General features: G+C 36.9%; 1 protein-coding gene across 4 annotated transcripts in view; it reads right to left on the reverse strand.

Moving 5' to 3' along the window:
* The window catches only part of LOC121296048 (protein shisa-6-like), a 117,790-nt gene that overhangs the window by 79,592 nt on the left and 22,729 nt on the right, over nt 1-15,469 (reverse strand). For all 4 annotated transcript variants that reach the window (XM_041221205.1, XM_041221203.1, XM_041221204.1 and 1 more), the window contains exon 4: nt 11,742-11,840. In XM_041221205.1, coding sequence (XP_041077139.1) covers nt 11,742-11,840 — 99 coding nt within the window. The remainder of the gene's footprint in view (nt 1-11,741; nt 11,841-15,469) is intronic.

The following is a 15,469-nucleotide window of genomic DNA, read 5'->3' on the forward strand; positions in this document are numbered from 1 at the left end:
CATGCTGACTTAAAACACAATGTTTAAGGGCATTGGTTTACTTTTAACAGTTATGTTGTGAATCCTGTTTTCTGAGAAAGTACCTGAAGGATATCATTGGTATTATTATTATTATTTAATTATTTAGCAGACGCTAAAAGTCCAGAGATGCGTTATGACACGCAGAGAACACCTTCAATGATGTTCTTATTGTTTGAATGAGAATTTGAAATAAAACAAAACAAAACAAAACAACACCCCCTTTGTCACCTGTTACCACAGCCCTAAAAACATTGTACTGTGTAGAGCAGAACTCCAAAGAGGTTTGCTCATCTAAAGCAACCAAATTTCCATCTTTTCAATGCCTTCCAGTGCCTCATTCACTTTGTTCCTCAAATGAGAAAGCTCACAGGTTTTGTCTACTAGTACAAGCAGTTTTGCCAATTGAAGATCTCTGCCAAACAACTTCAAAACATACAAAGCTAATTATTCTTCAGGAAGGAGTCTTGACTAGCGGTTAGAGCGATGCGGTAAGGAATAATTTAGTTTAAGACATGCTTGTGGTTATGAAATGCATTCTGGTCGGTGACAAATCAGTTTAGTCTAATAGTAAGTTACATCTTACAATTACAGAATGTGATAATATGCAAGAGAGTACAAACACTCAATCATAAATTACAAAGTAAAAAAAAAAGTGTTTTCCATACTGCATGTATGTATTACATATAAGCTTTCTTTCAAAATATTGATCTAGTATTTCTGCTGAGTTGACAGTTCCCACTATTAAAATGAAAGGGATTAGTAACTGCTCGCATTGGTGTCAGGAGAGTTAAAAATGATATGTCCTCTGTTCAAGTTATACCGTACTCAACACCCGCAACCCTTACTATTGCCACAAGTCACCTGTATGGTATAGTCACGGCTCAAAGCTTTTGTTCACCTCTCTTGTAGTTTGTAGCACTGAACTAATTACAACGAACCAACACACTATTGTTCACACTTTAAAGTCATCCTCTCTGAACCACTTTTATTCAAACCTGTAAGCCAAACTATTTCCTCATGCCTTATGTTAAACCCTCACGAATATTCAATGCAAAAATTAGAAAACATATTGAAGGAACTACAATTGCCATTTTATTACAGCGAGGACTGAAACGCTCAGCAAGGATTTACTCCCGTGTTTGACATCCAAATGTTCGTAGCTCCAGGTTACAAGCTGTTAAACAGATTTACAGAGCATCCTGTTCCAGATGTCCCCCGAAGGAGAAAGGGACTTGATTAGCTGTACTATCAGACACATTAAAGCAAATCTGGCCCTAAATTGCATTAATTTAAAGCTAATTTAATGAGATTGATCGTTTAAAAAAGAAATAAAGCTTTTTAAAGTGTCAATCACGCATTTTCGAAATGAACACAAGTCTGGTAGTTCAGACAGTATGATTCCCCATTATGGTTTGGGAGACTCTGGTTTGGGCTGAGGCAAAGCTGTTTAAATAAAAAAAAGGAAGTTTATTTTGGGCTTTACCTTAAGAAGGCAAATGGGTTTTTGCATTGGTTACAATTACAGACTGCATTTTTTGTGTGTGTAGTTAACATCTAAAATGTGACAGATTGTGGGCAATGAGAAACAAATGTGAGACAGCAGTTACAATAAATGTAAATGACTAATTTGAACTTTAATGCTATCCAATGGCCACCCACAGTCTTACAAGTTATGAAAAGTGGTGCTGGGACATTGCATCATAATGTAAACAGAACTCATTGGGCAGCATCACATGCACACGTGAATTGGAATTGGGCGTCTGTCTTAAAAAAATGTCTCATGGACAGTAACAGTTCAGTTTAAAAGTACCGGATCCCACAAAATTGTTAGATTTTGCATTTTTTCAAACCACCTTACTTCAGAAATTCAGCTTTCTTCCAGAAGCATTCTCTACGATTGATAAAGTATTGAATTCATCCTGGAGTAAATAAGAGTTAAGCAGAGACAACAAAAGAGCACCAACACAATAGGATTTTGAATGGGTAAGACATGAAACGCAGATGATATAAAAGTATCTCTTGTTATTCTGTGTACCAAAACCTTGGAACCTTGATTCTGAAGACAGTGGACATGTTGGGGGTGTCACGAATGATAGGAAAAATAAAACTGCCATCCAAGCATAGCCTGGTATTTATTTTGCTACAGTGAAAGCCTTCTGAATTCAGTGATTTTAGTGAATTTTCAGAGTCATAGTTAAGACAAATTAAATGGAAGTCTGAGCATAGCTGAGTCAAAATGGATCTGATTAAGTTGTCTCCAGAGATGTTTGTAGGCACTGATGTAAAACAAAGTCAACTTTTAATGTTTCATAAGTTGGATTTGTAATATTGCAACATTAAACAAGAATTAAGTCATTACTTTGGTTTTACTGGTTGAATCTTTATTTTGTATTTTTTGCAATGCTTTATATTTCCTTTATGACATCTGTAGCTTTTTGCTTTACTTTAAAAGGAATGCATCCCTCTGATATGGTAGTTGTATGACAGGAAATATGACAACAAAACAACCCTTGTCGCCCTTGTGTCTGCTGAAATTCAGTATGCCTTTTATTAAACAGTTTGGGTCTAAATGGTTGTTATTGGTCATTAACTGCCTTACAATATTATTTGTCCAGATGTAAATAAATATACAGAAATACAAACCATTCAATGAGAAGACATTGACAAAATACCTCTTGTGGAAACGGTGGTCTGTTTCTTCATAATTTAGTGTTTAAAGTTATGTATGGAATGAAGTAATTTAGGTCAACAACAACAACCTGTTTTCTTTTTTTCTTTTTTATATAATTTATATAATAATAGGATTTTTTATTGCATATAAGTTAAAGTTCATATGAAAAGTGATTTTCTTTAGTTTGATAAAATATAGTGCTAGTTCTTGTTCAAATTACCACAACATCCGAGTAACAACAAAAGTGTGAATTATACTAATTACAGTAGTACACTGAATATTCCATTTCAAGAAACCTTTCTGCAACTATTGAGTACAATAGTATAGTGTTGTGTTTGATTTTCAAGGGAAGACAAAGATTAAATGTAATGTGGTTTCTTCATGATGAACTCCACACACAGGGAGAACTCCCAGGCCCCATGTTGCTCGGGTCTGGAGAAAAAACAAACAATCTCTTTCCCAGAGATCATTGATCTAAACTTTTCTGGCGCCAAAGCAGTACCCCTCCACTATAAAACCTCCCACATCCTTTAGTGTTGTTGTCAAAATTAAAAAAAAAAAAAAAAAATAAAGACAACAGACGGGGGAAGGAGGGTGGGAGTTCATCATTCTACGAAGAAACCATATTACAGGTAAGCTTCGTCTTCTTACTTCGTATGATGAACTCCATACACAGAGTGAACTTTACCAAAGGAAACAGATAAAGGGTGGTAGGTCAGATATTAGTGGAAGAAGCCACAGACAACACAGAGTGGGCTAAGAGCATGACACATTTAAATTCTAATGTTTTATAAAGGTCTCAAAAGAGGCCCAGGTAGTCCTGAATTGGGACAGATTTTAATTTTGTCCAAGCAGTAGCCACTCCTCTTACCGAGTGGGCTTTGATAGGTCCTGTAACAGGTTTTTTTAATCAAGTTTATAACAAAACTGAATAAAGGATGTTATCCACCATGGAATGGTCTGTTTTGTCACAGGTTTGCCCCGAGTTTGTGAGTTAAAAAAACACAAAAAGCTGTTCTGATGCTCTTTTATTGGTAGTTCTGTGAATGTAGAAATTCAGCGCTCCCCTTACATCAATTAGGGGGTATGTAGTCTCCTGTTCTGATTATGTTTTTTTTTGGTAAAAATCATGAAAAGTTATGACCTGGTTGATATGAAAAGTTGTTACTACCTTAGGTAGGAATTGGGTATTTGGTCTACAGACAATCTTGTCTCTGAATGACTGGAAGTAGGGTGCATCAAGACACACACACACACACACACACACACACACACACACACACACACACACACACACACACACACACACACACGTCTGTATGTTATCTCTCTCTTCAAAATTGGAGTTGATGTTAAAATGCCCTATAGCTCTCCCATATTGGCACTGAAAAATTCACTTTTGGACATCACTGCCTTAATGATGAATAATGCATGAAAAAGTAATGGATTCACAGGAAATGGTGATGACATCAAACATGTCACCACACCAATGCATTATTATTTAACTGAGTAATTATCAAACACTTCTTAATTATTTATACTTCAAACATATCTTTGAATAAAAAAAAAAAATTAAAAATGTAAGCGAACCCTGTTTCTAATCTTCAGTGTGTTTCTTGGACTTTTCATTGGAATAACACATACACTGACTGTGGATTGCTCAAGATTGTAAGAAGCAAGGTGCATGTAAGGTCACCAATCATTGGTAATTGGTAGCTGTTTTAATAGAAAAAATGTCCTAAGTAGCATTCAATTGCTATTATGCATTTTGTAATTAATGTTTTATCAGCGAGATTCAGCAGGGTTAATCCCCTCAGAAATAATCTTCCGTACAGTGCTGTGCAAGGGCTACATCTCCTAACATCAGCAAGAGAGGGGGGTCGAAAAGAGATGCTTTTATTTCATGGATCACAGCTGGGTTGGTCCCAGAAGTTTCTCTGGTGTATGCGCACACTGTGTGTGTTTATGTCTCTGAGAAAATGCTTGGAGTATGATTGTGCTCCTGAGTATTAATTATGCAACATTACCAATCATGCTTACAAATGATCTTGAGGCACTTATGGCTATACTGACTGCAACTACTCTATTATATTTGGAGCCCTGTGATCAACTGGGGATAAGACACCCACTGCAGACCCTTGTTCATCAAAACTGGTTACACCGTGGTTGTGCGGGCCATGTGCTATTATTTCTGAGATCAGCAGGAGCTTCTACTTGATTATTTAATCTATGCAACACTTTGAAATAAAAAAAAAAACAGTTTACTGTCATTCTCCAAGTTGAGGACCCCTTCCTTTTTCACACATTCAGAAAGAACAGTTGTTTTGATCTTCGAATTGAGAAGAGATTTGTCCAGTGAAGGTACTTGGTTAGAAGACATCTGGTATTTTTGGTATTAAGTTACCAGGAGCACATACGAGATGGGCTGTGTTTCAACTGAACAGTGGCACATTTACAACGTCTAATTCAACTGTGATGGAAAGTTATCAGAACTGTACGTGAATCTACATGGTTAGAATTATACATTAACCAGGTACATGTTGGAACAATGGGTGTGGTGTTCTTTTGACCCATACCAGTGTTTTTACAACCTGATTACCACAAATTCAAAATGTGTGTTGTAAGAGAGTTTATATATAACATGTTTATAACACACGCTGCCTTTGCTGAAACCCATGTATGTACTATGTCTATAATGTACAGTTTTCTGTCCTTGTTGTAATGAGTACAGTAGAATACCATACTTGTGTACATTGTACAATATGGATGTTACAAGGCTTGAATTTCAGCGCGGGATCGCAGAGAGGTTTTAAGACACCAAGCTACTGTATTTTTCACCCAATTTAGAATGCCAGAAAAGCTACAACAATCTCTGAGGAAGTGGGTGTCAGTGACGAAAGCCACATTCTCAGTACAGTAGTTCCGGTTAAAATAAATAAAAGTATTGCTGGATATTTTAAGTGTGGCGAGACTTTATTCTCTCGTACGTGATTCTTGGCTGCTACCTTTAAGCATTATAGAAACTCAGTACACTGCAGTAGGTAAACAGTTTTGAAAATAAAAACATGATATTAAGTCTACCTAGGTGGTTTTTTTTGCAAGCTGTGACTTTAGCTTTAACTCTTAAAACTCCACTTATTTCGGGGCGCACCAACGGTCACGCACATATTACACAGGCACTGTAAAAGCCACCTGGCTTTATATTGTTTACAGACTCTGGGCTTTCCAAAGACGTATTCGGTGTGTGTATCCAGTACATCTAGTCGGAACTACGACTGCATGAAGTTAAGCCTCTCATCATGTGACAGAGTTCACAGCTTAGGTTTCATTATTAGTCTATAGCTCCATCATTGTAGCAGCTAGACTGAAAAGGGCGGTATTGTTGGAAAGACCAGAAGCTCAGCATCTCACATCCCCCCACCCCCCATGTTCATTTCATATTGAGGTTCAATGGTGCAATGATTTTTAGCTATCAATGTGATTACAATACATATACATAGCAGTGACCAAACATTATTTTTTTGGAAAAGTGTTATTTTTTTTATTTTTTTATTTTTTTTACATATTCTCATCTCTACCACATATAGTATGATCCTGTTGCAAATTACATAATATGAAAGGAAGATGTGTGACCTGTCATTTGATATGTTACATGCATGCAGTACAAACTATCCAATAGTTAAAAATACATAAATGAAAACAGTAAAAACAGTTGGAAATAGTGTAAAGACTTAAAAAAAGAAATACAGCTGGGGGGTCAGGGAGCTCAGGAGGAAGAGCCGCAGCAGGATAGGGAGAGCAATGAGCCTGAAGCTCACGTAAATGAGCAAAACGTAAACAAAGAAAACCGTGAAGAGAACAAATTCACAGTGGTAAATAAAGGAAAAAGAAAAAAGAGGCTAAAAAAACGAAAGACATGGAGCTGGAATGGAATCTCCAGATCACAGACTCTCTCTACCCGCCCGCCTGCCCTGAAGGAGCAGTGCTGAGATGATTAAGCCTGCTGGAGAACCGGGGTCTGACAGTGGGGGCTACAGAGCTGCAGGGGTGAAGTCCCCTGCTGCAGGAGCTCCCAACTCGGACTCAGGGGGGAGAGACTGTGGCTCTGAATCTCAGCCCTGTGCTGCTGTGATACCGTCTCCCCCAGACTCGCAAAGAAATGCTCCAGAGGAACTGGGTGCAGCGGTGGAGAAAAAACTAAAAAGCGAGTAGGAGGAGGAGGAGATGGAGGAGGAAGATGGAGGAGAGGTCTCTGCTTTCTGAGATCCCTGACAGCCAGACCCCAAAAGAAAAACTGTACACTGTAGAAGAGATAAACAGTTTTTTAAACATGACCAAGGGAAAATGTACTGGTGATATAAAGCAGTTCTTTCCCAATCTTAAACTGTTCCTGTACTCTGCTAATGTGGCTTTAGAAAAGCCGCTTTAAGAGAAATTGACCAACCAAGGCGGTACAGACTTAAAAAAAAATGTGTCAAGAAAATGGTTAATACAAAAACTAATAAAAGTTAAAAACGGCCCAGTTTTATTACAATGTTATAGTTTTTGTTGTCAGTGTTGTCTGGCAGTGCAGTTTTATACTGGACTGTTTTCCAGCGAGCCGTGCAGTCAAAATGACAGAGATTGACTGCTGCAGGGCCTACCCACCCTGAGCGAGGAAGAGAAGGGGAGTCTGGAAAGCAACATCACTCTCCAGGAGCTGGTGCTACAGAATATGAGAGATGGGGTTGCCGCTAGCTGCTGCTAAGCAGAGCTGTAGTGACTATGTTGCCAAGAGAAGGAGACCTGTGCCAACTAAAAAACTGGAGACCTTTTGCACAGAGTGGACCCTAATATCAGCCCTGTGTGCAGTTTCTGTGGGCAGGAAGAGACGGTGGTTCACACGTCAAGTGAATGTGAGAGACTGTGGTTGCTGTTTCAGCTACTCACGGAGCTGCTGCAGGGGCTGGGGGTCGCTTTCAGCAAACAGCTTTTTATTTCTGGAACCCCTTACAGTTTTAAAGCAAGGAAAAAAAGTGTGTTTTAATTCATTTTATTACAGGCCAGGTTAAATGGTCCATTTTAAAGAGTAGAAAGAGCAGGCTGTCTGGAGCAGGGATGGCTGATGTGGTCGGACTGTTCAGGGAGCTGGTGGTCAGCAGATTAAAGGTTCCCCTATTTTAGTCTGTTTAATGATCTCTGGGACTTTCAGGAGAGGTGGTGTGTGGGAGACATACTGTAATCTGTAGATGAGGAGGGAGAGCTCACTGTGTTGCTGTAGAATAACTAAACTTAAAACATTTTAACTGTTTTAACAAAAGTACAGTGTAATATGTTTTTATTATTTTTACAATAGATACTGAGTTAGTTTTATTGACCCCACAGCACGAAGATAAAATTATGTATATCTAATTACTTGTAATGTTTTAATTATTACATAGAATAAAGGTCTTTTAAAAGTCAAAAGTAACGGTAGTTCTGTGTTCAATACATACAGTGCTTTTTCTTGTTTCTCTCTCTCTCTCTCTCTCTCTCTCTCTCTCTCTCTCTCTCTCTCTCATATAAAAATATGGTCCTTATTATGTATATTATTAATTTCATTCTTGGACCAAGTACTCAAGTTTAATTTCTAGCCAATAAAATAACTTCCTAATGCCATTCAGTGTCATTTAGAGTAATGAAAAGGAATCGCTAAAGGCATTTATTGCCCCCTTCCATCGAATTAATCTGCAACAGTACAATGCATAAATCTCACAGCAGTGAAATGAAAATAAATTTTTAAAGCAAACCTACAGTTCTAACCTTGCCCTTAGGCTGTAATAAACTGCTACGAGGAAAGTAGCTTATAATGCACAATGCAGTGCAAAAACAGGTGGGTTAACTGTGTCCTCAAAGCCACAAACTGTTATCAGTATATACATTTATCTATGAATGTTATGTTGATTATTCAGATTTGCTTCTGTATTTTGTTAATTTCAAGATTTGCGGCCATTGTTTATTAATGTGAAGGGACAGTTTGCCCCTGGGTGGATTAATTTATACTTAGAAATTTGTATTGCTATTGCAGTACCAATCTACTGATGCTGAGTTATCAAACCCTGCCCACCCTAGCCTTGAGCGAGTTCTGAGTGATCCAGTTATAGGCTACACAGGAGGCATTGCTATGCAATGACACACATGGGCTGGGAGTTGTAGTTTTAATAAATCATCCATTACTTCAAAACACTAAACCTATTTAAGGTAGGACTTACAAGGAACTAGGTCAAATGGACTATGTTTTACCTTGCAGTTTTATTTCAATATCTCGTTGTTAATTTCCGTATTTTGTCGCCAAGTACTTAAAAGCAAACTTCACAAAATAAGTGTAACTTCTGTATTTTGATCAGTGTATCATGCAAAATCGAGTTATAGTGGTAGTGCTGGAACAATGCTAACCCCCTTGGGTCTCTGTTTGGAAAGCATGGTTAAGAATGATGCTACATTGCAGCTTTACTGGATTTTCATAAATGCCCAACATTAAGAGAGTGTGAATCAGAAATTAAATAGCAGAGATGATCACATGGGACATGCCTGTTGGTTTGGTACAAGATTAATGATCTCTTTTGAAATATATACAACCACCAGACGCCCAGCTGAAAAACACTCATGAATTCATAAGATCTATGACTCAGCTACAGCTGATATGAATGTAATAGGCAGTGGGATACATTATGTGTGGATATTGCTATTGCTTGTCTAGTACTGATTTGTGTAACTTTTGAAAATACAAAATAGTGGCTGGATTCCTGTTAAAAAAGCAGAATAAACTAAATACTTAATGAATTTATAGTTTAGACAGGTCATATAACTCAAATGCACAAGCTCCCTTTTTATTTTTCAGTTGAAGATAACTATGAAAGGAGACAGAATGCTCTGTTTGGTATTTGAATTATAGTCATACCTAACAGCCTGTCATCACATCACCTAGCCATTTTAATTAGGGACTTCTGTTTGTATTAACATTAAGCGGAAGAGGAGAATATTTATACAGTACTTGGAACAACAGGCCTACCATCTGTCTGTCAAATACATCTTAATCTATATTTTTAATCAAAGTAACAATAGAAGTTAAAATGTTAAAATTGATTAACTGTCTGCAAACACTGCATAAATCCTTACAGAAAAGATGACTCCATCAAAATGTAAATCATGTGTCACAATTTTTTAATGCTGGATTTTATAATTCATCTATGGCTGCAAACTTCAAAAGCTCAAAAGCTTGAGAACATTGCATCTCCAAGGTTTTCAATTGAGTCTAAACGTTTAGGACTTTTAATCTGAATTGTATTATTAAACTTAATTTACAGTAACACTGTTATACATGGATAAATTCATCATTACAAGGGTAGCAGAAAATTTTTCTTCAGTAAATGCACATTTGCATTTTTATTTTTTTTTTAAATATTTTAAACTGGAAAATGTAGTTAAAATAGTAATACGTTTCAAGTAAAATATATATATTATTACACTTTGAACAGTGCACAGTTATAATTCTGGGTGAAAAAAATATGTGCATTTGCCCTCTTGTGTAATTTTAAGCTTAACACCATCTTAATTACACAGTTAAGAAATATCTAAGTCTAGAAATCAACCTGATTTAAAACTAATTCTCCTTGTAATCCTATCACAGCTTCTTTGCCGATCCTACCTTGTTTGTATTAAATATTCTCATTTATTATCCCATTTATCAAACTTCAATTTCAGCAGGTCGGGATAATAATCCCAGTATGACTGATCCATTATTTTGTTTTTTATTGAAAATAAATGTACAGTATGGTTTTAGCCTAGTATGGGTCATCCTGCAGAAAATACTATCAGAAACAGTAACAGGGGTGTTTTCCACCACAGATACCACTGTGTTTACAACAGAGACGTTCTGATATGTTTTATTTCTGTAACATATACATAAAAAAATGACTTTGGCTTTTTCATATCTATTTCATGCAACACACAGCACGGATATAAAACATTATCTTGGCAGTTATTATTAAACCAATACTTCTAAACAAGTAATAATAAATAATAATAATAATAATAATAATAATAATAATAATAATAATAATAATAATAATAATAAATCATTCTAGCACTGTAATATCCATTCAGGTTTAAAACCAATTAAAACCTGTAGATTATTTGAGTATAATTGTCACTGAACTATTTTCAGAAAACTGTGTTATGTGTAAGCAGCAAGGCTTGAGATTAAAATACTCTTATCAACAATAAAATGCATGATACGGTACATACAGGGCAACAGCATCAAGTCAATTGACTTGGAGTATATCCACACTGCTGTGGTTTATCTAGCTGACGCAGAGTGCTACATTGTGGTGTTGGCACAGAAGACATGGGGAACACAATGACGAAATAAAAAATTCCCACAAGGGGTGCTGTGGAAGCCCACATGCTCACGTTACAAATATGGTTAATTAACTAAGAGCAGCTATAAAGCTGTGAGGTTTCAGCATTCTGTGATGTTGATACATACAGTAATTCATAAACTAGGTGCTACTTGGTAACAGTGCCCCCTATGTTTTTTAATGAAGGTACCGTGTTTCCAGTGCCAACATTTAGGACTCTATGTAAGCTAGATAAGCCACTGCATGTGTACTCTGAGCAACTTTCTGCCAGCACTGTATGATAGACTTTACATTACGACTCAAACTGTCAGATCCATCCAGACAAAATGGGCTAAAATCTGAAGAGAAATCTGGGACTTTGGAGCCTGTGTGCTAAACTCGATGCATGCTGTATCATTCACACCAGACTTACTAATTGAAAAAGGGCCAATGCTTCTTCAGGCTTTGCATAGCGATCTGTGCCTTATAGTGAGCAGTGATGCCTATATTGGCAACATAAGGAATCTCCATCAGCATGTTACCAGGATATACAATAAAGTTAGAACAGCAAGTCAGATTTGTTTGTTTTTCCCCCTGAAGTCAATCCTTCTTAAAAAAAAAGCAAAAAAAAACAAATGCAGTGTATGTGAGTAAGATTTTGTTTCTTTATGGTATAAAAGGATCTACAGTACCTTTTTGTTGGCCCCTTCCTAATGTCACGAATCCTGATGAGATGAAGTTGTGCAGATCAGGCCCTCCGCTTCTGAAGTTATCCTTTCCGTAGTGCCCTCCTTTTGAAGCAAGCAGAGATGTGTAGAAAATTCAGCCACTGCGATTATACGTGCCTCTTTGAGGTGACATTGTTTACCTTTGAGTGCAATGGAATTTTAGTAACAGTATTTCAAGGGTGCTTTTTTGTGTTCCACATATTTGACACACATTCTAACATGAATTTAGATTTTTACTAAATCACTTTAAGTAAACTGTATCTCATATTGGCTTACTCTCGTTAAAATAAATATACATAATCAATGGCAGGCTTTTATTAGTGTCTGTGGGGAAGACCATACTAATATGAAGGGTGGACAATCGGGCAGGCATGTCAGGTGGACCTGTACCAGTATTAACTGTGATGTTGTATTTTTCCATATTACTTTACCTTGTCATCTCATCTGATACTTGTTTGGCATTCCAATTGCACTGTAAGAGGGCATTATTTCAATAGAGGATTTGGGGATGTATATACGCTTTTATACCGTGTGAGCAGCAGAACGTGCGGCAATCAGGAAAGGACACTGGCTGTTTTGGGGCTGTTCTGGGATGTTTCTGTGTTGTTATGTATTGTGTTAATTTATTAGTTAGTTAGTTGTGTATTTTATATGTTTATAATTCTTCATTTGCTTTTATATGTCTGCTGTGTCTTTTCATCTGCCATTTCTCTCTCTGTATCCTTATTTCTTTTTCCTTCTTATACAATTATCTGATACTGAATCATATTCCTTCTGTATATGTTACTTTATTTGTGCTATTTTCTGTTTTTGTGTTTTCCCAGGGACTGCCCATGAAAATGAGTTCACAGCTAAATCTGGGTGCAATACATCTCATGACATGTCATAAATGTTAAAAATTGTACGTTGCCCCTGTCAAATAAATACATCAATAAATAAAATAAATATAAACATCTCTGAAACACCCCTTATTTGCTTGGAGCTGTGATTTATAGTTACTTCATGGTATTTTTTGCTAGGAAAAGAAAATGTGCTGTATTATTTAATCCACACAAATAAAGTCTAGTGATGCTATCAGCCTGTCACTTAGACAGTGGTGCGCAAACTTGTTATATGCTGCACCTTTTCTTAGCATACATTCTACTGCGTCCCACCTTCAGCTGACACACACACACATTAAAACATCAGAACTTGTTTTTTATTTGTGGATTTAATGTAAAGCGTGTTTTTTTTTTCTAGACTTAACCACAACATTCCAGATTTATCTATACACATAAATGTTAACAAACACGTTCTTAAAAGTTTTGGAATTTGTACTTTCAGATAGAATTTATAAATGCTGAAAACACGTATCACAAATTCCACATTTAAAATGTGTCTATATTTTTTATTTTTTTTTACACTTGGCGATTCAACATTTACCTAACAGACAGATCTGAAAAACATTATCGTTCACAATTAAATCTGAAAAAAGAAATCTGAAAAAATTATTCATAAAGCAGAATCCGCAATGTGATGATTTATTGATTTGCAACTGAGCAGACGATTTAATGATGAATGGTAAATTTGTCCAGAGACCTTGTCAGCTTCCTGCGCGAGGCCGGCTAGGAAAAACTCGAACAATATCATGCATCCTAGTGCCCCAGATTGGAAGTGGAACTTGGGGCCACCTCCTCTCAAAAGACGAGACCGCCAAACCATCAATGGACAAAATAATAATGAATTGCCACTGCCAACTACCCCCAAAAAATATGGAAAAATATCAATGAAAGTGAAGCAGCTCAGACACTGCCCGCCCCACAGAACATGTCTGCACTAAGAGAAAGAGCCCAGCCACTCCAGCCTGACCACGCACCCTGCAGAACTAAATGTGAACCGCTCAGCACTCAGGTAAGGAAAAAAAAAACCCTATTTTAAAATTTTTATGAAACTTCAGGGAATCCATGGCTGAGGGTAGCCCTTCCAACAGGCTCTAGGATGGTCGTCTCCCGTTTCGGGCCAAAACAAAGAAGCGTGTTGGTAAAGGGCGGATTCTCCTTTCAGAAAAGCAACCAACAAATCTGTGTTTTCAAAAAATACATATTTATTTTGCCGGATAAATCTGAAGCTAACATGCAAATAAGCCCCTATCCATTAAAGCGTTTGATTTGGCATTGTGTGCTGCAGAGCTGCCCTTACACTTCCAAGAGCCAATCTCTCCTGCCTCCTCTGCATACAATGCCAAAAATAAATATACAAATTTCAAACCTTTTAAGAATGTGTGTCATAGCATTTATGTATTTTGCTAAATCTGGATCTTTTTTTTTGGTTAAATCTAGGAAAAAAGAAGCGATTTACATTGAATGTGGGAAAAAGCACCTGTTAAAATATGTTTTTTTTTACACTTGGCACATGTGTAGATACATGGAAGCCACCATTCCGGCTCTGTTCACTGCAGTTTCACTGACACTCGCACTTTGCGCACCACTGGCTTAGGCAACACATTAAGAATTTATCATCTGTCATGGATTGGAAAAGCCATTGTACTTCAAAGGTCAAACTGGCATAGAATAAGAAAAAGTTAAATGTCTCAGAACTGTTGCTAGGCTGGTATTTCTGGGCAGAAAGCCACCATGCACTCCCCTCTCTGCCAGGTACCAAATAATAATGATATATCCCTTAGTACAAGCACCCAACTCTGAGGACATTGATATTGCTTCTTTACATAATCCAGCAAAGTGGTGTTCTACATTGTATAAAGCTTTTCCCACTTAATTAATATTTGTTGCCAGTGTCCTAATAACACCCTGCTACCCTCTGCACTAGTTTAATGTCACTGTATCTGGTTGTCTTCCAAGTTTCCATATGTAACCCAATCAGAAGCCCATGTTATCACCTATATTGGCAGCTGCTAATCCACTGCCCACGAAGGCAATTTGTTTTCTTTGGTTTTCCTGTCCATTTTTTGGCAGATCCTAATTTGTCATTCTTTCTTCACTAAGCAGTCTCTACGCACTAAAGCAAGGGTTCTCAAACTCTGTCATAGTGAGCCTCCTAGAGCTATGAAAAAATGACTGCGCCTCCCCATAGCTTACTAAAACAATGTAGCAAACTGAAAATCCTACATATTGCAAAAAAAAAAAAAATGAACTAAAAAGTATTAGAAAGTTAATCAATACAGATCAGTATGAGTTACAAAAGTATTAATTTTAAGTTTAAAAAACAAAAAATTGGAAGCAGCTAAAATTTTTTTTTTTTTGTCCTGTTAACTTTTTTATCTTAGTGGGTTTTAATGTAACTTCAAAATTGCTGCTTTTGTATTAAGTCTGTACTGTTGTTTAAATCTGTTATTTAAATGGTCTTATTGTGGCAGTTGTATGTGTGACATGCTATACAAATGTACTGTGATTTGTTCTTTGTTTCTGCTATGCACTGTACAGTGCTTTGCGATACTTTTGTATAAAAAGCGCTATATAAATGCAATAAATAAACAAACTCATTGAGCTTCTTCTGAAAAAACTCTATGGGTTTAGATATTAAGGTAGGGTGTCTTGTTTCGAGATGCTGCCAGGGCTGCATACTGTGGTTTGCCAGTATTTTGCCACATAAAACACAGAGAGGCCTCGGTGCACCACTGGACCTGTTCCATGTAAAAAGGCCTGCTTTAAATATTCTTAGTCATATTTTTGGCTTCTGCTTTTTGCTGGAACCTC

This window comes from Polyodon spathula, chromosome 21 (genome assembly GCF_017654505.1).
Source record: "Polyodon spathula isolate WHYD16114869_AA chromosome 21, ASM1765450v1, whole genome shotgun sequence".
Taxonomy (NCBI): Eukaryota; Metazoa; Chordata; class Actinopteri; order Acipenseriformes; family Polyodontidae; genus Polyodon; species Polyodon spathula.